General features: G+C 42.5%; 1 protein-coding gene across 2 annotated transcripts in view; it reads right to left on the minus strand.

The window, feature by feature from the left end:
- Positions 1 to 22493, minus strand: part of ADK (adenosine kinase) — a 258375-nt gene that overhangs the window by 230129 nt on the left and 5753 nt on the right. The window contains exons 1-2 of one of the 2 annotated variants that reach the window (XM_072339916.1): positions 19345 to 19489; positions 13523 to 13597 (exon numbers count right to left, since the gene is read on the minus strand). In XM_072339916.1, coding sequence (XP_072196017.1) covers positions 13523 to 13597; positions 19345 to 19358 — 89 coding nt within the window. In that variant the 5' untranslated portion in view covers positions 19359 to 19489. Of the gene's footprint in view, positions 1 to 13522; positions 13598 to 19344; positions 19490 to 22493 lie in introns of those variants that run through there. The other variant, XM_072339917.1, reaches the window with a different exon arrangement.

Raw genomic sequence — 22493 nt, forward strand, 5'->3', positions numbered from 1 at the left:
CCAATCACTCCTTACACCAACAAAAAAGCAAATATGCTGCAAATATTGGGCAAAGGAGCTGAACTTGAAATTTCACATGGCAGAAGAGTTCAAACAAACTTCAGTATGTTTCAGAAACAGTCCTTCTCAGTGCTTCACTGTGTCCTTTAACAACCATTTCTTTAACAACCATTTCAGCTCCTCAGAGAGCAGCCAACATTCCAGCCACCTGCTTCTGGTGGGCAGCTGTGCAGACACAGAGGGGACAGAAAGAGCCCCAGCTGCAGCAGCTATCACCTTGCACAGCTGCCTGCTTCCCCACAGCACGTCAGCTGCCCCACCAGATAGGCACAGCACAGCCTGCCATCTCTGCAGCCGGCTGTGCTCCACCAGACTGACAGCCTTACCCGCCTGAGGAAGACATCGGCTCTCCCCCAAAACTCAGTTGCATAAGGAGTTTCTGAAGCCTTGGTTTAAGTTCCACAAGTTCTCACACAAACTAACGTCACTCCAACATACCCTGTTATGATCACAAGCAGCTCATCTGCAAATAATACAAAGAAGTACACTAAAAACAACCCCGTTGATCAGCATTCCATCATCCATGTCCCAGTCTCAGTTTAAACTGCAAGTTTCACATCCTCTTACACTATCAATATAATTGATTTTCTTCTTTTTAAACAGAATTTTTTTCCAACATGGTTATAAAAAAGTATGTTTTTGCATTGAACTTACTGGGAAAAAGTAAAAAAAATGAGCAAACTACTCTCTCAAAATTTCATCAAGAAACACAGACCCAGCTTAGTTACCCTCTGGAACAGCATCTCTCTGCTGTTAAGAGTGCAGCAGGGGTGATCCAAGCTGCTCAAATCAGCCTGCCAAGTGAGGTGACTGGAATGCCTCCCATTAGTCCTCAGCAAGCAGGACATACTTCAGTGAGAGAAGCTTGAAATAATTGTATGGAATTACCAAATATTTTTGCACCTTCCATAGACCAAGCTTTCCCAAATCTCTCAGTATTTTTCCCTATTATCAGAATGGATTTCTAATTTTGCATGCACATGACTTTGCTGGCATTCACATACAACATTATCATCTCAATTTCAGTTTGTACAGTAGCATTTTATTAAATGTCGGCTTTTCATTCTTTTAAAGCACTCTAGAACCTGCAAGCTCAGCACTGCCTTTGAGCCGCGCGCTTAAGAGATTCTCCTGAAATGGTAATCCTATAACTCAACACCTTTTTTTCTTCTTTTTTAAATTTCCCCTAATACGACAGGGATAGGTACTAATGCAATTGGACCATAGTCAGCAGTTTGATAAAAATGCTTTTAAATCAGCAAAAATACCCTTCAGGCACCATCCAATTTAACACAGTCTTAACCAAATTAGAAAGAAAAATAGCTTATACTAAATATGAACAGGTAAAAAACCCAACAAAACAAGACATTAAATGAACGCCAAGCTCAAATCTGCTCCAAATTGCAGAGTTCAGAGCAACAAACCGGCACAGACATAAGCACTGCTGCTTAGGCCAGAAGAGCCAGGTGAACATCTCCATACACACACTGCCCATTAAGGAGATACAGATACACCTATCTGAGCAGTACTCTCCTGAATACTTCCCGAAAAGCTGGAGATAAAAAGACATTTCACATTAAATGTCAATGGGAGTAAGTCAGTATTAAAAAGAATAGCATTTATTTCAGCAATGCAAAAACAGTAAAGCAACATGGGAAGCTGTGAACAAATGTACAGCTTTGCAGCCATTTCTCTCCCTTGTCTGATTAAAAAAACAAACAAACCAACCAGTACACAGCTCCAATCTGACCCCCCTTTACATGAAGTCAGGCTTTGCTCTCTCATAAGCACCTTACCCCCAACATGCTCTGCTGCAGATACCCTGCTTTCACTCTCTCCCAGATATACTAAAAATGGAAGGGATGAGCAGGTGCATTTCTGCCATGTTCTTTGAACTTCACAGAAGAAAAAAATAAAAAAATAAAAAAAGCAAGAGTGTGATTTTTCTTGTCCAGTTAGTACCGCCAAGGCCTCCCGGGTGTACTAAGTGGACAAGACAGATAAAGAGCTGACGCTATATTAGGCTCTGCTTCATTAATAAAAGAAGCAGCCTTTTACAGCAGAGCTCCATGGAAGCATTTCTTCCTAATTTTTCAACAAAGCCATTAAGAAACCTTAAGGACTTCCGTATAGTCTTCCTGTACCTAAGATTAGTCAGAGTGCCTTTCCATAACAGTGATTCAGCAGTTAGGTTACTTCAGCTTTCAAGCGATGTTAAAGCTCCTTTCACTCGTCTAAAAAAAGAAATGCAGCCCTTCTTCTGGTGGTTTTTCTTAATTATTAATCTTCTCAAACTAGGCCAAGCAGCCAGCAGGACCCTGGTGCTCATGGGCCCTTTTCCAAGCCACGTTAGCACTCCTGACCAACACCGGCAGCGCGCCCCATGAGACCTCGTGGGTCAGAAGTGCAGCCATGTGTGAGCCTGCTGCCATGACTGACCCCTGAGCACTTAGAGGCCATTGCATAGAACTGGCCCAAACTCCCCAAACATCTCTGGCTGATGTGAGCTATGGTGGGACAGGGATGGAAGGTTTGTTTGTTTTATTTCCTTCTGCAGTCTTTCAGCTGTATGAGCAATGATGCCCTCACTGCCAGCTCTATTTCTTCCGATGGGAGCTACAGACATATAAAAAAACAGCAAGCCAACTGCTTTTCCGCAGCAGTTGAGCGCTGCTTGCACCATGGCAATATTTCTCCATTTTTGACAAGGCAGCAGTTTATTGCAAGTTTTATTACAGCCTAACAAAGTTGCTGATTACCCAAGATGTGTTTTCATGTCCACAAACTGGAAGCACAAATTTAATCTGTCGGGATTGTTGCATTAAAGTTGCTAACCCGGATTTTAGGGGCCGTGCATTTTCTAAATAAAGCTGAAAACAAAAACCCACAACCCAGACTACGCCTTACACAGAAATTCAGCAGCCAAATGCATCATGGATCAGACAGAAACAGCTAAACCAAAATTAAAGTTCTCTGTAACTGGCACACACACCTACTCCAAATATTTGTTTTAAGACATCATTTTTCTCCATAAACCACCCCAATAATGGACTTTGATTCATATCCTCAAAGTCACCACCTCCTGCCTGACTTGTACTGTTTTTCTTTACCCAGCAGTGCGGTACATTTGCTTTTTCATTCCTTCCCTGCATATTCCTCTGTTGTTTTGCTATCCTCTCCCAGCTTCATGATCTGTAAGGCACCACCATGCTTCCCATTCCCCCACAGTCTCTCTCCCATTTGGCATCTCATTTTCCATCTGTGCAGCTTCTCCCACCCAGCTTTTCACATGCTCTTCCTGGCCTTAAGCTGACTGCAGATCAGACACCCCTTCAACACCGATTTCCGTCTTCAGCAACAGCTGGTCATTGTTACTCTAGGATGACCTGATGCAGGTTATATGATTTTAGAAAGTATCCTGACTGAATAGACACTTGCTTTCTTGCCAAACAAAATACAAGACCAGAATCACTTCCTTGAGAAGCAAAAAGATTAAAGAGAGTTTGTATGATAGCAACGCAATTCCAAAGAAAACTTGCTTCCAGAAAAACTAAGTTTGGCAAAAGTCCACTCACACAAACAAAAGAGAAAATGACCTAAAAGACTTTACAGACATTCCCTTAGTGGAGTATTAGGGAGGAGAGAGAATGCACATCTCAACTAACTTCAGCGTTCATTAGTGCAAGACCCAGCGCCAAGGCACACACATAGGAGCAACCTGAGCTGCATGCAGTGAATGCTGACAAAACACACAGATGACAGCAAACTGGCAGGAGTACGCGGTGACAACACACCATTCTACCAGACAGCAAGAAGAACCACTCACACAGTAACTTCAAAGCACAGAGATGCAGAGTCAAGTAGCTAAATAAAAAGAAAAATACAGGGAGGGACAAAGCGTGGCCCACAGAGCAGTAACCTGCAGGGAGGATATATCAGATGCCACAATCTGCAGCCAAGTCCACATGCACTTCCACCTTACGTCAAATATTGGATACATCAAGGAAGCAGCTTAATCGAGAAATCAGGCAGAGCAAACAGACAAAAAAACCAAGAACAGAACAGCAGGACACCATGGTGAGTGGTAAGCCTCAGTAACTGCTTACATTTTGTCCCTTTCCATTTTTAAATGGAAGATGCAGCTAAAATGTTTAAATTAGAAAGAAGAAAACTAGATGGGAGAAAAACATATGCTACTGAGAGGGGGAAAGACACACAGAAAATAGCATCAAGGGAAGTTAAGATACTTCTACCTCAAGACTGAGGAAAACAAATGCCTCTCCATCACTATGAATAGCATGGAATCAACACCAGCTACAGAAAACAACACACAGCATTATACTGGCAGGCAAATACACTGCCTAACAGAATTAAAACACCTTCAGGATGAGTTTACATGCAACTCAAGCCACAGATCTTGGCCATTACATTTATAAAATGTTCCAGACTTTAAAGACTGCTATTGGAACAGAAACATGAGAGCTCACAAAACAAAGCCACACCTTGGAGAAACCACAGAACAGTTCCTGGTGCTCTCATTTTTCCAACACCAGTTTTTCCCAGTTCCTGTGTACTTGCATGACTGGAGCTCTATTCAGCTGTATCACATCCTACATAAACATCTGTTTTTCAGAAAAAAGCTTTTGGAATTTCCGGGTGAAAGAGATCCTAAAAATACTATCAGAAAGATTTGATTTCTTTGCCATGATGCTACTCAGGAAAATGAAAGATGGATTTAAATTTCAATACAATTAACTTAAAATTGCACTGCTAAACCCTAGGTGAAATATAAATAAGTAAAACCACTGCACTGTAGTATAGCTACTGAGCATTTTGTTTCCCCACTTCTTAAATGGATGTGAGCACTATTTTCAACATTAAAGTTAATACACATTTTTTCTGATGCTTTTTTCTTTGTGTTTTTTTTCCTTCCCCCCAATCCCATCCCTTCTCTTCATCAAAAGTTTTCCTTGATAGCTGTGTCAAAATTATCCAGTGCAGTAAATTTGAGCTTCCCCTCCCCTACTGACAGTATGTTTGGAAATCAGGACTTTAATCAGCTATTAATATTGTAAGACACACTTAAAGGGCTTTTGAAATTGAAGTCAAAACAATAATAGGTTTAAATGATTAAAAGGGATTAAGAAAGTCAGGAAAGTTCAAAGCCTGTTAATCAGTAGACTGCAGAATACTGTGATCATTTAGTAGGGTCAACCCTATCAATTGGGGCTTAAGCACATAGCAGGGACCTTGTCAAAACAGTTTTCTTAACTATAAAACGGTGAGCTAAATATTTAGGACTTCTAAACACTTCCACTGTCTACTTCTGCAGTAATAATTTCAGAACTATCTGACCACAAGCACCTTGGCTGTCTTATTCTCTCAAAGCAATTCCTTTTCAATGGCTATCACCACACTTCACCCTTTTGCTTCCGAAGTTGTTGCTCTGGATGTTCATAGTACTCATCACATTAGTGGAAATCATATTTATTCAACCTTTAATGATTCATTAAGAAACAAGTTAATTTATGAAGAAGTATACGCTACTCTGCTTATAGACTGAGCTCTTCAGTGTATTCTTTTAATATTATCTTTGACCACTAAGCCATATTTTAGCCCTGTCAGCCTTCCCCATTTTTCTTGCTCTGACAATCCAGCCTTTCCAGATGGACTTTTTTCAACCAAAAATAAACAACAGTTTGTAGAGGAATATTTTTTATTATGAACTCAAATTAGTTTTCACAATCTTGCATTAAAACTTTACTTCCATGAAATCTTGCAAAAATCTTCCAAAAAGTAATACACACAGCCTAAACCAGAATGATCTGAAGGGTTCCTGTTCTCTTCTAAGTTAGCCACAAGTACACATTATCTCTTTAAAACATATTGCTTGAATCAGTTTCTAACAGTTCTATGTCAGATCCTGGCAGTGCTAGGACTGAAATTCCCCAAATACCTTGCTGCTGCAGAACTCTTACTCTCACGAGGAGACTATAACAAATCATAGAACGGCCTGAGTTGAAAAGGACCACAATGATCATCTAGTTTCAACTGCTTGCTACATGCAGGGTTGCCAACCAGCAGACCAGGCTGCCCAGAGCCACATCCAGCCTGGCCTTGAATGCCTCCAGGGATGGGGCATCCACAACCTCTCTGGGCAACCTGTTCCAGTGTCACCACCCTCTGAGTGAAATCATTAGGGGAATCATTAGGGGAAGACAGTAATACAACAGTGGCAGTGACTCTGAGACTCTCCTATGTGTATCTGTACACTATTGTAATGGTTTCTTCAAGATAAAAACTCATTGCACGCCCTATATGAATACACTGCAAGCTCAAGTGAACTTCTTCACACTTGAAAATCAAACCATCTTTAAGCAATGTGCATTAAGTATTAGTTTCAAGTTCAACAGGCTCTACACATCTGTAGTGAAATACAGGTCAGTACTCCAAACTAACAAAGGAAGTCAGTGTCACACAGTTGTAAATATCAAACAACTACTTTGGGTCTCATACAACACATTTCATACACACAAAACATTTCATAACTGAACTGCAACTTTGTGCCCCCGCTACACCTGTTGCATCTCTACCTCTAGGAGGAAAAAAAAAAAAATGGAATATTCCTAAACCATGAATGCTTCAGCATTTTTAGTACAAAGAAAGAAATGTCCCACCAATAAAAATCAGTAAGATGCAGAAGACAACTGCTGCCCAGTAAAAAGCTAAAATCAATAAGCCCCAAATACTGCTTTTAAGCAACAGAATTCTTCAAAAGGAGGATAAAGTGAAAAGGTCGTATCAAATATTCGTTTCTGTTAAACATTTTTTTGTCTTTAAAATACTAAGAATTCACCTTGCTGACTGCTCACAGTGACACAGCCAGAGTGGTATATCATACTTAAATATTAATAATTTCATTTAGAAACTAGAACAGTGACTCTTACATAGAAGGGGTATTTCTGTATTTTATTATTCAAAGATCTATTAAGATACACTCTGTTCTCTGACTGTTATCTAACTATATGGATGTCTGTTTCTACCAGTAAGGCAAGGCAAAAGCCATTTCTTACCATTACAAACTCAATGAGCCTTTGCCCTACCCAATAGCAAGGTCTTCTCTATGGTCTCTCTCTGCACCTGCTCACCTGATAGAGAACAGTTCAGCTTACAGAAGCTTAACCATACAGCTGGCAGGTAGCTCACATCCTTTAATACACCTTTTCCAAAAATTATTTTAACACAGATTGGGGTAAATATTAAGGAACTTAGCAAGCCACTGAAAGTACAAGCTTAACTTGGAAGGGGGGGGGGGGGGAGGAGGGAGAGAAGGAAAAAAAGAAAGCAATATATGAAAAGTGGCAGGTTTGGGGGTTTGTTTGTTTGTTTTCACTTTACTGCACCAAAATAAATAAATAAATAAATAATAATAATAATAATTTAAAAAATCTTCATTTCATTATGAAGGATGCAGAAGCAACACCAAAATAGAGACTAAGGGAAGATCTCTTGACAGAAACCCTTTGGTCTGCTACCATGGGAGGATCACGGATTCCTAGAACAGCAATTACTGATTCTGGGAAGAACTGTTTCTCCCTTTAGCCTCTAGCCACCACCACTGTGCTTTGCATCTTAACTCTTTACCCACAGTGGTAGCCGCAACATCATGCCCAGACATCCAAGGATCTGGTGGAGAAACAAAAAGGATGGAGGTATGTGGACAGTTCCTGCCTGAACACACAGCCTGAAGGAGCCTCCTGCTTCAGCTGCAGAACAATATAACAGAGGGCTGGTTGCAGAAAAACGTGTTGGAACATTTCTAATTCTGTGAGTCAACAGGAATTTGAAATTCAAATTATCTTCCTAAAGTACCAGGCTGCTTTTATTATTATTTTTTACCCCAGTTTATATATTTAAATTGAACTGACCTACTTTTGAAAACAAGACAGCTACGCCTCACATGCTCTTGGCTAAAACAGAAACGTGTAGTCGGTGCTTTCAAACAAAAAAGCAACTTACCTCATAATTAATTCTGTATTTAAGAAGTGCAAACTGCTGACACAACTCTACATGAAGTTTGCCTCAGCTCATGCGTATCAGACATACTCCAGCACAATAATTGCTCGAGAAGGAAGTCAGATTTTGCACAAGTTATTTTATGAATAGCTTTTTTTCCCCCTTAATTAAAGAAAATATGTAATTTCAAGCTTGTAGTCTCCAGAAATAAGCGATTTCCGACAACCTGCAGTTTCCTGAATTACTAAGAAATACTACAGACATTGAAACTTCACTGATAACTTAGGATACACATCCGAGCACTTCACCTTACACACACCAACCAAAAGCTGCATTCTGTTGTTCTCTAGTACAGCAGCACAGAACGAAATCACAAATCTGATTCGAGAACTACAAAGAATTATCAAGGTTCAACAGAATGCTGGAACGCACTCTTGTAAAAATGGACTTGTCGTAACCAGAAAAGAATGAGCAAATTTGGGGCAGATCTTCTGTCTCTTTTTTTTCCCCCTCTCTATCAAAAACTTGATCAAAGAAGTTCCCCAGAGCTTCTCTAACTTCATGTAACCATTCACTTGCTACAGCTTGTCATACTGGGCCATGGTGCTCCCCTTTACACTTTGTCATATGCACCTCAGATTACTGCACCGCTGTCACTTCAGGACAAGGGGAAGAACAAATCACTGGAACAGGCTGGAAAAATAATCACACCGAATTCTCTAGCCATAGCTGCCTAGAATATAATGGATAAGACAGACATAAAACCACAAGTTCAAAGTAGAGCTAGAAAACAAATTGTCATTTGCACGTTAAAAATCAATTCATGCAGTTTGCAAAGATACGGATTTTCCTAGTGCAATTATTAAGTTGTGCTAAAAGCTACAGCATTGTTTTATGGAGTTTGGCACAGACTGTCATGACACACAACAAGCATCTACACCAGCAACTGGTGGGCTCATGTATGAATCTCTTTATAGCAATTAAAAAATAAGCAAGCATAACACCTCAGTGAGATATTAGATTATACTAGTAAGAAGGAGCACCAACAGTTTGTGAAATGAAGGATCTTTGTCACCAGCTCAACATTCAGTCTGAACTTACTATGGAACTACAGGCTTTGCGACCTCACAGCCTCAACACAGACTCGGTCTTTCTCCAGTAACCTGGAATATTCCAAGTTCCACCCCAACAAAAACAAAGTAAAATAAGATTCAAACAGTTGAAGGTTTACCCTTCTGCAGCTCTTGACTAGAGGAAAACAAGAACACCAGCAATTAAGATGCACTCAGACTGCCTCCACCCTCTCCCTCTGGCTACCGCAGAGACCACAGGCCCAGCTGTGCAGAGGGGGGCATGCCTGGAGCATCACAACAGCAGTAGCGCAAGCACCTCAGAACACAGGTTAGACTAACACTGATGTAGTATTCACACACTGTTCAGGAATAGCCTTATCAAGTATTAAGCTACTAAAAAAAGACACATTAAGCATATTTAATTTCAAGGATGGATACACACACCCAGGGAAGAAAAGCTACTGAGGTTGCACGTTGTCTGAATGAAGCACAATCAAACAAGTAGTAACGTGCATTAAAATTAAGAGTTTTGAGTAAATTCTAAGAAGGTTTTATTTACAATATGGAGTGCCAACCTCTTGAAAACTGCTATCATTAAAAAATAGCCCTTCCCGTTCGTGACACATCACAAATCAATTTCACCTGCACTAATTAATAATAATAAAACACCCAGATTATGACAAATAATTGCTAATTTTTAACTACATCGTCTTATTTTTCAATTCATGAGTGATCAAACTTTCACTACGTTACTAGAATAAATAGAAGCGAGCTCTACTTTTACATTTTTTGCAACTCCCGTTTCCTATTCTATGTGAATAGTAAACAACACTTCATTAACTCTGTAATTAAGAATGTAATATGACTACCTGCAGTGATACTCAGAATACCAACAATGACTTTTATCTACAGTATTCTAAATAAAAAAACAATCTTACAAATGTGTAATAAGCAAATTACATTTTTTCCCCAATAAAAATTACAAATACTACTTCTAAAGAAGAAAACGTATCACCTAATTTTAGAACACTGTCAATTCCCGCTAAGCTGCTCATCTTTTTCATCAAACAAGTCTTCTGCAAGGGTCTTCTCACTTAACATTATTGCTTAGTTAAAAACAAGGCAACTTAATTCATGGAGCTCTTCTACCTCCAGCTCTTTTTTTGTCATTTTTTCCAAGTTTCATGTCAATGAAGCAAGTGGGACTCCAGTAAAACTGCAGTATTTCATCCTTTACTGCCCTATGCAACTCCCAAATTTTTATCCACTGTCCCAGCTCAGTGTACCTTGGAAACGTCACAATTCCTTACGCAGAATTCTCTGCACAGGTGAAGTTTTTCACATAGCCTTTTCTAAATGGAGCTTAACTAAAATCTTTCATTAAAACTAAACATTTAACCAAGTGCACTAGGAAAAGTTATCGGGCTTGTAGAAAGCTCTAATTATGCTGTCAGGCAAGCTACCAAATTTTACTGGCACGTTAGTTCTAAGAAGGCTTTTTAAAGACAACCATCATTACCTTCAGTTTTTGTAAGCAAACGCTGAACCTTTTTCTTAATTTAACAGCAGTCGGATGATGCAATTTAGCTCAGCAGTATCAACAGTGTTTTAGGTTCAGACCTTGAGATAAGCTAAATTGGATTCTACAGATGTAACTCAAACCACAAGGTAATAATAAAATCCTCAGCTGTTCAGCTTCTCTACCAAATGAGTCAACACCATCCAGCCATTTTTAGTAGTGATATTTCACTAAGTTGACTGAAACAATGGAACATTAATAAAAAACAATCTTAAAGTAAATGTTCAGGGACAATATGTTTTTTAAGTTTATACTAGGTACTTCTTATACATTTAGCATTGTACAGACAGATAAGATTACCTCTGACTATGTTAAGACCTTCTGAAAAGATGATGAGGTACCCCAAGTCAAGCTAAACACATTAATCAAGGCAAAAAGGCCTACAGTTGTATTTTGGTTTTGTTTCTTTTCATTTAAGTCTTTAGTTTGTGCATTCCGTGATCCTGTGACCCCTGTGACAGAATCACCCCTTGCCTTGCTTGGTCTTTCAAGCTCACTCCAGCATGTGTTTTTGGGAACAGCTAAACAGACCAGCCTTCATTTCAGTGCAAGTAAGCAGATGTTTTTACAGCAGTTGCTGTAAAAGCATTTTTATTAATTTATAAACCTGAAACTCACGCAGGTGAGAAAGCATTCAAATAAACAAATCCTTATTTCCCCCACACCAAGTGCTGTAAGAATCAAGAAAGCTGAATTTACCAGATGCTAACATTGCTCAATTATTAAAAGGCATAAACTTAACAGATCTGTGACCATGCAGCTGTACACTACTGCATGTAAGGAAAGGCAGAATGATCATGAAGTTTGGTTTCTCCTGTGATTACCCAACCACTTCCAGCGCTGCAGATAGCTGGCAGCCCACTGCAGGAGATCCATATTGTACTTAGGAAGTTACAGATCAACAAGATTGCATTTCTTCCCGCACTGCAATGAGGGCTTCCTTTCATACATTAACTGTCACCACAGCAAAACATACATACTTCAAAGATGCCATTCATTTTTTCTCTCTCTCCTTCAAAGTTGTTTTTCAATAAACAGTAAAAATGAGCTTAAACCCATTTCTTGATTTATGTATTCCCTCTGTACTTACAGCCTCTTCACACACTTTCATGCCAGAGTCCAGCTGGGCTGATGGTCCCATCAAAAAAGTTCATCTACTTGAAGAGGCAAGAGACTCCAGAAGTGACTGATGATTGCAAAGAGACAAAGTGCTAACCTACATGAGACAGATGCATGCCTTCCTTGACATGCAGAACCAGAGATCTAGATGCTGCAGTCAACAATTTCTGTCAACTGCTTCACAGCCCTAAAATATTTACATTCTTGTACGTCCCTGAAGTATTTAAATAACTTCATGCTAACAATTGTTCTACAGCTAGGCTTGCTATTTGATGCACCCTCACAGGCTGAGGATGCATGCGATCTGATTCACATTTCAGCAAGTATCACAAGAAGTAGTTATACTTGAAGTCAAAACATGCTGTGGAATAGTCTTGTCCACAGACACACTGGTCCATGGACAACACTCATAAACAGGGAGTAAAAAGGAAAATCAGGTTAGAGTGTAGACAAGCTTCCCAGTTTTCAGGCTATTAGCAGAGATATCACCTTATCCGCATGCCCTCTGTGAAATTGTTCCTTTAAATAATTCATCACACCACTAAGCCATTTTGGCAGTAAAGAAGCGCTCACAAAGCATATGACATTCCACAAGATAGTTAGACTGGTCTGACAGGACTCAAACTTGCACACATAAGACTTGTTTTAAATTCAATTAAGTTCTGCATAGCACATCAGGCCCAGTGAAAAGCACAACACACTATTACATGTTTTCACTGCAGCAACATCGATCCCATTGCCTCTCTGATAGCAATTTCTAATGATTAGTTGGTTTGGAGGAGGTAGGGTATTAGTTATGTTCAGAGAATAGTTTCCAAGTTATTTCAGTTGAAATATTAAGCCAAAGAATTACATCAGAATATTTTGTTTCACAAATCAAGAGCATGTCTCGAGAGTTCAAAGTTCCAGATATTTTTGAAACTCTTGTTTCAAAATTCTTGTCTTTTGCTGCCCAGACACAACGTGCAGGCTCTCACTTAAACACACCTTTAAATAAAACCCAAATGAAGAAACAAATTATTATTTTTATTATAGCTTAGTAAAAAAACAATGTGGTTGGCAATACACATTCACAAATAAGAACTGTGCATCTATTCTTTATCCAGTGACAAGAAGCTTATTCTTGATTCAGTATTCCCATTACTAACTAAAAGAAAGATCAGAAGAAGAAATAGTATTTTGAAACAGAAAGAAAGAATGGTGAGCACTTTGAAAGATGAATCAAATAACCCATCACTTGAAAACCAAATACGCAAATTATCAACAACTAGTAGAAAATGAGCTCATGAAAAAGAATTTAGATAAAGTAGCTACAGTTTTTAGCTCTGGAAAAGCCCCATCTCTATAAGGTGATCAGAGAATGACTACGCTCAATGCCACCAGGAACACACGAGCAGCAATTTAGTGATGTAATTATATAGATGGCAGCACAGCAAGTAGGCTTAAGCTAGATAACAGACTACCTGATAAGAAGTGGTTCTGCTCTTGACTGATACGCTGAAATGACAGAAATGGCTCCAACAACAAATACAATTTTAGCAGAAGGCCAAAATCCCACAAAGATCAGTGTAAACCTCACATTACACCAGCACTTAGTTCACTGCTAGTTTGTGGGTGTCAATCTGGAAACAAAATTGACATTAAGAAAAAAAAGAAAAAAGAAATTAAGACTTACTTGTCAAGGAAGTCCTTGTCCACAACTGCACATATATCAAGCAGAGGATTTCCCATTCCAAACAGGACATTTTCACTGTAAGAGAGCCGATTATTTTCGAGTTAGTTTAGTATTCCTGGTACAACAAGTTCAAGACATTTTCTATGTAAAGAATAACCTTTTTTATTTTTTCTTGAAAATAACTAAGAAACAAAGAAATGCAAATTCTGCCCAGCAATAACCTGCCTGTCATACAGACAGAGTCAAATTTGATCAGAATAACATTACGATGTACATACAGACTACAGGTTATCAAATAAAGTATATAAAAATATGTTCTGTTGTTTTCAAGAATTGCACTCAGGTTGCAATACCAGATTTTAGGCATAGGGAGAACCAGACCAAGTTATTAGAAGTCCACTGAACAAACTTAGTTGTTAATGGCCAACAATTTACAATTTAGGAGTCTAACTGAAGTTAAGAGCCCATGGATCTTGCATGGTAGTCATCTTAAAATGTAAATTCTAGTGATTAAAAAGCAGGAATGGAGGTTGCTATCAATCTGAAATCCATTATTATGACTTCCACTGCATAAAAACAAGACATCAGATCATACCATCAACAACTGAATGAGCTGGTTTTCATTTTTTTCAGATTCATTGAGAAAATATATATTTCATTTTCCTGAATTGCACATACTTGGGTGATAATGCAGTAATACCAAAGGATTAGATGCAGGCCTGGTGTCAAGTAGGAGTGAATGCAGCTGTTTTCCAAGGCTGCCTAAACTACATTCAAAACTGCAACATTCCTTGCTAAGCCAACACCTGCTGCCTCCAACTGGCACAGCAAGCACTTGCTCTAGCTGCCCAAGGTAGCTTTAACGTGAATGCCACCAAATGTGCCTCCATCTTTACTACATCTCTATCAAGTACCTGCAGAGAAGGCATATTCCCAGCCTCTACATCTCCCACATACTACTGCTGTAACATTGCAGCCTTCACCAAATGATTGCTCAAAGCTGGAGAACAGCATTGGCTGAATCTCAATGTCAATGAGTTTTCAATTGTTTCGGCCCGTTCAGAGCAAGAGAAATGTTTTACAGGCTCAGCATCTGCCTACTGAATGATGGATTTAATTAACTTCTCAGCAGGATCAGAAAAAATAACACAGAACAAGCAGAAAGGAGATGACACGGAGCAATCTCACGAACCGTGTCCAACAGAGGTTGAAAGCTCATTCATGAACTTCCTCTCACAGCTACTATAAAAGACCCTTAGCCGACAAATATTTGTCAGACTTGAAGATACTTGCCAAAAGTAAACAGTTGCACTTCCTCTTCTTCTTGGGATGCCACATTAATCTCTATCTAACGTTAAATTCTGAAGTATAGAAGTGAAAAGTGGCAAACATTAACATCCTTGATAGAGACAGCAAACCACACTTTACATAGTTTGATTTCTGTTACAATTTTAAAGACTGGCCTTATACTGCCAAGTCCAAGTGCAAGACTGTTTTGAAGACCAAGCCAGAAAAGCAGCTCACTCGTCGATGAAATAGGAAACATCTGCTTAGTAAAAACCTGTAAGACTCAGTAAATATTTTTGTAACTGTGAGAAGCGTTGTTCCTTCTAAATACAGAAATCATACATAAAGCAGATCAAAATAATGTAAGTTAATCTAGGTAGAAGGAAAGAGGAAAAAACAGGTGATGGTTGAGGTAACATAAGGATAAAGAGGATCACACCTGGTACCCCTACACAATACACCACTTCCATTTTAAAACCAAGTATTTAGTAGTATCGAAGAATGAGCAATGATACAGTAACGCTACTGTACTTGACATTTAGCCAATTCTAATATTCTTTGAGATACAACAATTTTACAGCTACACTTGAGAAAAAAAGAAGATACAGTGGCTAACTTCTACACAAAGCAAGCATCAGCACTTAAGAGTGAGGCACACGCAAGAAAAAACAGCAGCTGTACTCCAAAAATTCTCAAAAATACACCCGACGTGTTGAAAGCACGACCTCAGAAGTTAGGGTGTTCAACAAAAGAAGCACAGCTGAAGCTAACAAATATTTCTCGAGCTGTGTGCTGCAGGACGTACCCGTCTGCATGATTGGAGTGGCACAAGAACAACTCTGTACTGATGGCTGAGCACCCACAGAAGCTCTACCATGCCAACAAGACGCATACAAACTGCCATCATTCCAGCAGCAGCAGGAACTAGCACCTTCAGTGCCATTTAATCCAGGTAGTTCTCTACATCACATACATCACATACAACTCCCATCCTATCCTCAAGTTTTCCTGCTTCCACTGTGTTTTACAGTAAGCCCCTGCTGAGTACTCAAGAGGCTGTGTAGTGATGTGCCAGCTGGGGCAGAGCACTTTAAAAGCCAACACCGTAATTAGCTATGCTAGGGATGGTATGCTCAGAAATAGCGTGTCACACTGACCGCACTTGGTGAAAATACCTTTTTGGACAAAGTAGGAAAAGAATCAAGGATCTCTGTCCAAGACATAAACCAAACATGCAGCCAATTTAAGCAGACAGCACAGTGATCAGCAGTTTCTAATACCAGATTTGTGAACCACAACATGAGAAGTCCAGTGTCTGTACTGCTAGACTTTGCTCTGAATCTTTGGCATGTTCACACAGATTAACCAGACACTAACTACATTTCAGGGTAGTGCAAATCACCCATTCCCTTCAGGAGGAGCTGCAAATTATCCTCACTGTTACACTGTACTTTCGCACTGCCACAGATGAGCTACGGCTGTTACTTAACTGCTATGTGCCCGGTAAGAAAAAGTATTAATCACACATATGCCATAAAGCCATATATTGCAAAAGCACAAAAATAAACCTAACATTTAGGATCATGGAGAATACTAAATTTCCAAGTGCAAGACACAGATAACAAAATGTTACCTCCTCCCCAAGCTTAATACTTTTGGCACCACACGTGAACCTTACTGCCCTCCTTTCTGCTACTCAGTCGCACAGGTGTCCAACCTGGACTGACTGAACATTCAGGGACTATTTTCAACCATCTGGATGTAAAAGACAGAGAAGCAGCATCAGTAGTTTCCAGAGATGTGAGATTTCACAATTCGTTGGTTATCTGAGGGCTACACCTCTGCACCAGACATGGAGTAAACATTCATGTACAACACAGCCTTCCCACCTCTCTCCCTTCCCTTGCACCCAACTACTGCTATCTAATCATTCCGGAAGGACATTTTTGTTTAACTCAACCAACTTATTGCAAAAGAACATTCGGCTCTTCAAGAAACAAGTGACAACTTCTCCATGTGCAAAAGTTATGAGCACACATCTGACTATACGAGTACACGAGTGTGTGCATGTGCAGTACATATATATAAGCAGCTGATACAAGTCTGTAACTTGTTCAGACACAGAAATATTCCATAGTAGACAAAACTGCAGGAACAACGCCAACTTACTTCACAGAAAGCTTACGTGAACTGAGCATTTGCATTCTAAGTGCTTGGCAACAAGCAATATATTTTATGAGCTTGTATTTTAATGTTGGGTTGCACCAAAAGTTAGCTTAATATTAAGTTCAATGTAGTCCATTAAATATCAAATCTCCACCTGCTAATTATGGCATCTTGGGAGATTGCTAAGACCATTACTTTCTCACCAACAGCCAAAGCATTTCCCATACTGCTCCCTTCTCATCATACTGCCAAAAAAGAATGCAATCAAACTGGTGGAATATAAAAACAAAGCAAAGAAAAAGCCCGGGAGTACTGAGCTACCTTTCAATCATTTTCAAAAAGACCAACACAAGTAACCGTAACTGAAGGATCTCAAAAGCTGTGTCCAAAATCATGGTCATACATTAGTGATTGCCCCACTGCTGCAGGCATTTTTACAAATCAAGTCCTGCTTCAAGTCAGCTACTGAATGCTGGCAGCACTGTGTCTGCGTACCAACAATTCTGTTATCGTTTGATATCACTGTGCACTCCGCTGGAACAGCAGCATCAAAATGTCAGTGGAAGCACTGGCTGCTGGTACACAGGGAGGGGGAGAAAATGAGCTTCTGGGTACTAAATTGTTATGCTTTCAACAACAAATATTGAAAAGCATTTCAGATTTTTTCTTAATTGCTGCAGAAATATGTGCATAGCGATAATAAATTGTAATGAATGCTATGTTGATAAATCCAACTTTTCTATTGGTCTATAGCAGCCTCATCCTGCTGTGCAGCTGTAACGCATTCAATAATAAGTTCTCATGCTAAAGACTCATCTTACAGTCAGAAAGCCTTAATAAATAGAACATGACTGAGACAAATGTGTGTTCCAACTGCACGGCATAACCACAACACACGGCAGCCGGCTGTGATCGTGAGACACTGTGGCACAAGACCTGAAATGTCAGTGTATTCCTAAGGGCTTGGTCCTGCCCTTGGAGGTGAGGCCAAACAAGACACATTCTAAACATTTACCTCAGTCACGAAGGAACATAGGAAAACCTCATATAACCTAAGATTTGAATTTATCAAAGGTCACTTACAGTTAAAAAACAAAAACAAACAGCAACAGTTCCGTATTAGCTGCATGTGAATGGTTAAAAGCTTCCTCTCATCTTCCTTCCCCACGCAACATAATTGTAAGTGAATGACAACCACTGTCAGCCACAGCCTACCCGGCACTAAAAGCATGTCAGAACTGCCACGGCATGACTCCAGACCATCTCGCTTGCACCACAGTCAGCCACCTCAGCGCACAGACTTTCAACACACAAAGTGCCTGTAGGATCACTTGTGCTGTCATTATTTAAGCCTTAACGCAGAATTTGGCAGAGGAGCTGCACGTCTACGTGCTGACCTGGAGGAGCATCTTCTCCAAAGGCTTCATCCATTATGAAACTTCCACAGTCTTCTACAGGGATACACCCACAGGATCATACAGATGTAGCCCAGAGCCGCAGCCTTGTGGCAGCAGAGCCGTCACATACACCACTGGCTCCACTGCCACCAAGCTCCTCACACAGCTGAGCCAGCCTCAGCCAGGCAGTGCTAGCCGTGCTGCTGGTCAGGGCAGCGTGAGGTCTGCCCAGAGCCGGGAGGGTCCTCAGCTCCATGCACTCCATCAAGTGCCGGAGGATCGAGCAGAGCCAGCACGTAACGAAACTTGCTGGTTCTCTTCTGAAGATCAACTCCTTTTAAAAGGAAGCGTTTTGGGAAGTAAAACCAGACACAGTAATTCACTTCACTGAACAGATCTGTCACTCTTCAGTTAACACCCCGATGCACCGAGACAGCCGTACTGCCAACAGATAGCCAACAGCCCAGTGCCGTACCGTAACCCTGCTCCTCAGCGTTCGCCTCTCAGCCCAGATTCGGCTCGGAGCGCGGCACGCTGCAACAGCGCTTTAGGCTGACAGCTGCGCGGGGTCGCCCCCCAGTCGCGCCCCAGCGGCACCGCGCAGCCCACCCAGCCCTGCAGCCCGACTCGGCGCTTCCGCCGGCCCCGCTCGCGGCGCTCTCCACCTGCCGCCCCCGACAACCGCAGGGGACCGCTGCTGTCCGCGCGGCGCTGGCGGCCGGGGAGCACGCAGCGGTGCCCGCGCTGACCCGCGGGCGCTCCACCGCAGCACGAACGGGCGGCCGAGAGCGCGTTCGGCGCCCGACTCCGCACCTACACACCGCGCGCGTGGAGAAAGAGAGAACCGGGCGCGGGCGGAGGGAGAGGAACGCCGCCCCCGCTCCTCCCGAGAACAGGAGCGCATCGACGCCCGCCACCCGTTCCCCCGAGGCGCGGGGCCGTGCGCAGGAACCGCGGCGGGCTCGGCGTTACCTGAGTGTCGGCATGGCTCCCGCCCGGCCGCTGCGGAGCCCCGCTATGCCGCGGCGTCGTCGTCTCTCAGCCCGCTGTCCGCCAGCAGTTGCACCGCACGCACCGCCTCGCTCGGCCGTGACTAAGTCGCCGGCCGCGGCCCGGCCGCCCCGCCCCGCCCCGCCCGCCCGCGCGCCCCGCCATTGGCCGGACGGCCGCCAGGGGCGGGCTCAGCCCTGCGAGGGGAACGAGCGGCCGAAGGGGGTGCGGGCGGCCGGCCTCGCGCCCCGGTTCGGAAGCGCGGTACCGGACGGCGCTGCCCGCTCCGCGTCCCGGCCGCCATCTTTGATGCGGGCAGAAAGCAGCGCCTAACCCATCCCTCCTTTGCTGTCACGTCCCTTCCCCACGCGATGGAAGCGCGATCGCCCGTGATTAGTTTCAGACGGCACGGTGCTGGCAAATAGGTGCGGAGCTCCCACTGCGCCGCCCACAGCGCGCTCCGAGCACACAGCGCTCCTGTCTTGGGACCGTGAGAATCGGGGTACTCCCCGAGGAGCCCCAGCCGCTCCCCGCGCCGGGACGGGTCCCCGTGCCCGCACCATCCCACAGCCGTGCGCCCCAGCTCCCACCGCACCGGGTGCCTGCCCGCCGCCCTTGTGCTGCGCTGGGACGAGCTGCCCAACCCAGCAACGGCTCAGAACCCTGCGTGCAATTCTTATACACCAAACAAACACCCACTGCGGCTCCGCAGATGAGGCGATTTTAATCCCAGGTTGCCACAGCAGCCGGCAGCCACCTGTGATACGCAGCTACTGGCATTAGTCATTTTTCCAACCCGCCGGAGGCCGAGTGGAGTCACTGAGACGTGCGGATTAGCTGCCACCATGTGAGACCTTCCCCAGCTAACCTGCACCATCCCCATCCGCACTGCGTCCAGAGCTGCCGTACCGCGAGGGAAAACCACCAGCAAAGCCAGGCGCATCATTTTCTGCCTCTGACTTCCTGCCCACTTCTTCTTCCTTTGGCTGCCAGTTACCACAAACCATCCCATGCCAATCTGGCACTTATTTTGATCAATTACCGGCACCAGAAACACCGATCCATTAAACTGATGTCAGAAAAGGCTGTTCTTGCCAGAAGTGAATCCCGTGTTGTTCTGTTAAGTACAGCTGTATCATTTCCAACTAAATATGTAAACTTTACCACTTCCTAATGATGTGTTCCTCAGCCCTAGTTCCCCCTTCATCTACAAAATGGCAACACTAAGAAAAATGAAAGCCAGAATTCTCACCTATTTGCTGATTTTCAGGTGTGTCACCAGAGACAAAACCTGGGGTGCTTGTGATGCTCATGGCAGCACTTAAAGACAGCAAGGATATTTATGCCTAATACCTGAGGTTGGACAGATTTTCTGGCATCCCCAAGCAGAACTCAAAACTGAACTTTCACTCACAACGTTCTGGTTATTAAAGTTAATCTTAAAACTCAAATTAATGGCAGTGGAAAATGCAACTCCCCCCGATTTTGCAACATGCAGTACAACAGGCCCCCAAATCCCTCAAGGAGATTCATGAACTCTAATAAAATGTAAACACATATGGCTGTATCCTCCAGTCTGTGCTCAACAACTCATCAGACTTAGTTTAACAGTTTCAGTGCCTGACAGTCAGACCTCTGTTTTGTAAACAAAAAGGAGGGCAAAAAATCATATCACACAAGTGACTATAACCCTAGTACAGCTTGGTCTTTCTTGTTCCATCACAGATAATAAATCCGATAATAAGCAATAAAACTCATTTTAAAGTATCAAGAAGTAGATTCTCTCACAAATAACTGACTGGCTTTAACAAGCACATAAAGAATATATAAAGGAAAATAGATGCAATGTGTGCAACTGGTGCATCATGCACTGCTAGCCAGGTGAGATACAGCATTGTCCCCTCTGCTCTGTGCTGTGTGGCCTCACCTTGAGCACTGGGTGAAGCTGTGGGTGCACAATATATGGAGGACAAAAGACTATCAGGGGTCCAAAGGAGGGATACAAAGATGGTGAAGACCTTGGTGGGCAAGGTGTGTGAGGAGCAGCTGGGGTCCCTGTGTTTGCTCAGCCCAGAGCAGAGGAGCTGAGGGGAGCCCTCATGGCGGCTGCAGCTCCTCACAAGGAGCGGAGGGGCAGCGCTGAGCTCTGCTCTGTGTGACAGTGACAGGGCCTGACAGAACTGCATGGAGCTGTGCCAGGGGAGGGGAAGCTGAGGGTCAGGGACAGGGACTGCACCAGAGGGCAGTGGGCATGGAACAGGCTGCACGGGGCAATGGGCACAGCCCCAAGTGCTGAAGTTCAAAGAGCATTTGGACAACGTTCCCAGACATAGAGTCTGAATTTCAGGTGGTTCTGTGTGTAGTCAGAGGTTGGACTTGGTGATCCTTGTGGGTCTCTTCCAACTTTGGATATTCTGTGATTTTATAATTATATTAGTTTGGAGTATATAACAACTGCATTTTATGAATGTTAAGCCAGAGTCTGAATGAGTTACCATCAAATTCTTCTAGCCTCTCACCAATTCAGCAGGATAGGATGAAAAGTGTATTTTTCTAGGAAACTAAACAGCCTTTCATGAATATGGGACATCACAACAGCAATCATTAATGGCACATTATAAACTTACAGTGTACGATCATCCTGCTTAAACCTGCAGATTCTACTGTTGCTGATGCCTTTGAGGCACGGCCTACCACTAACTGCTTGTTTTTGTTCAACTGCCACACAACTCTTAGAGATCCTGACACATAGCTGCAGGGAAAGCATTCAAGGAATCCCTAGTAAAATGGTCACTTATCAGTTATAGTTATTCACAGATTAACTTTATGATGGTTGTGCCACAAGTTTGACTTGTAGTCAGACCATGCATGAGTCAAGCAAGCCAGCCTGAGCTTGCTAAGGCTATCCACCACCTCCCATCCTCATTCAGCTTGCATGGAACAGATGACCCTTGTCTTTACATGTGTTTTGGCTTCAGAAATCCCAGCAAAAAATATGGAATTCACAGATTGCACAACTAAGAATATGAGTGCTGCTCCAAAAGTAACAACTCTTATTCATTATGTTTGTATGAGGCAGATGTTGGCAGGATGGCTGCAGAGGTTGAATCTTCCTGCCAGCATTCCACTAT

Source organism: Excalfactoria chinensis, chromosome 6 (genome assembly GCF_039878825.1).
Source record: "Excalfactoria chinensis isolate bCotChi1 chromosome 6, bCotChi1.hap2, whole genome shotgun sequence".
Classification (NCBI taxonomy): Eukaryota; Metazoa; Chordata; class Aves; order Galliformes; family Phasianidae; genus Excalfactoria; species Excalfactoria chinensis.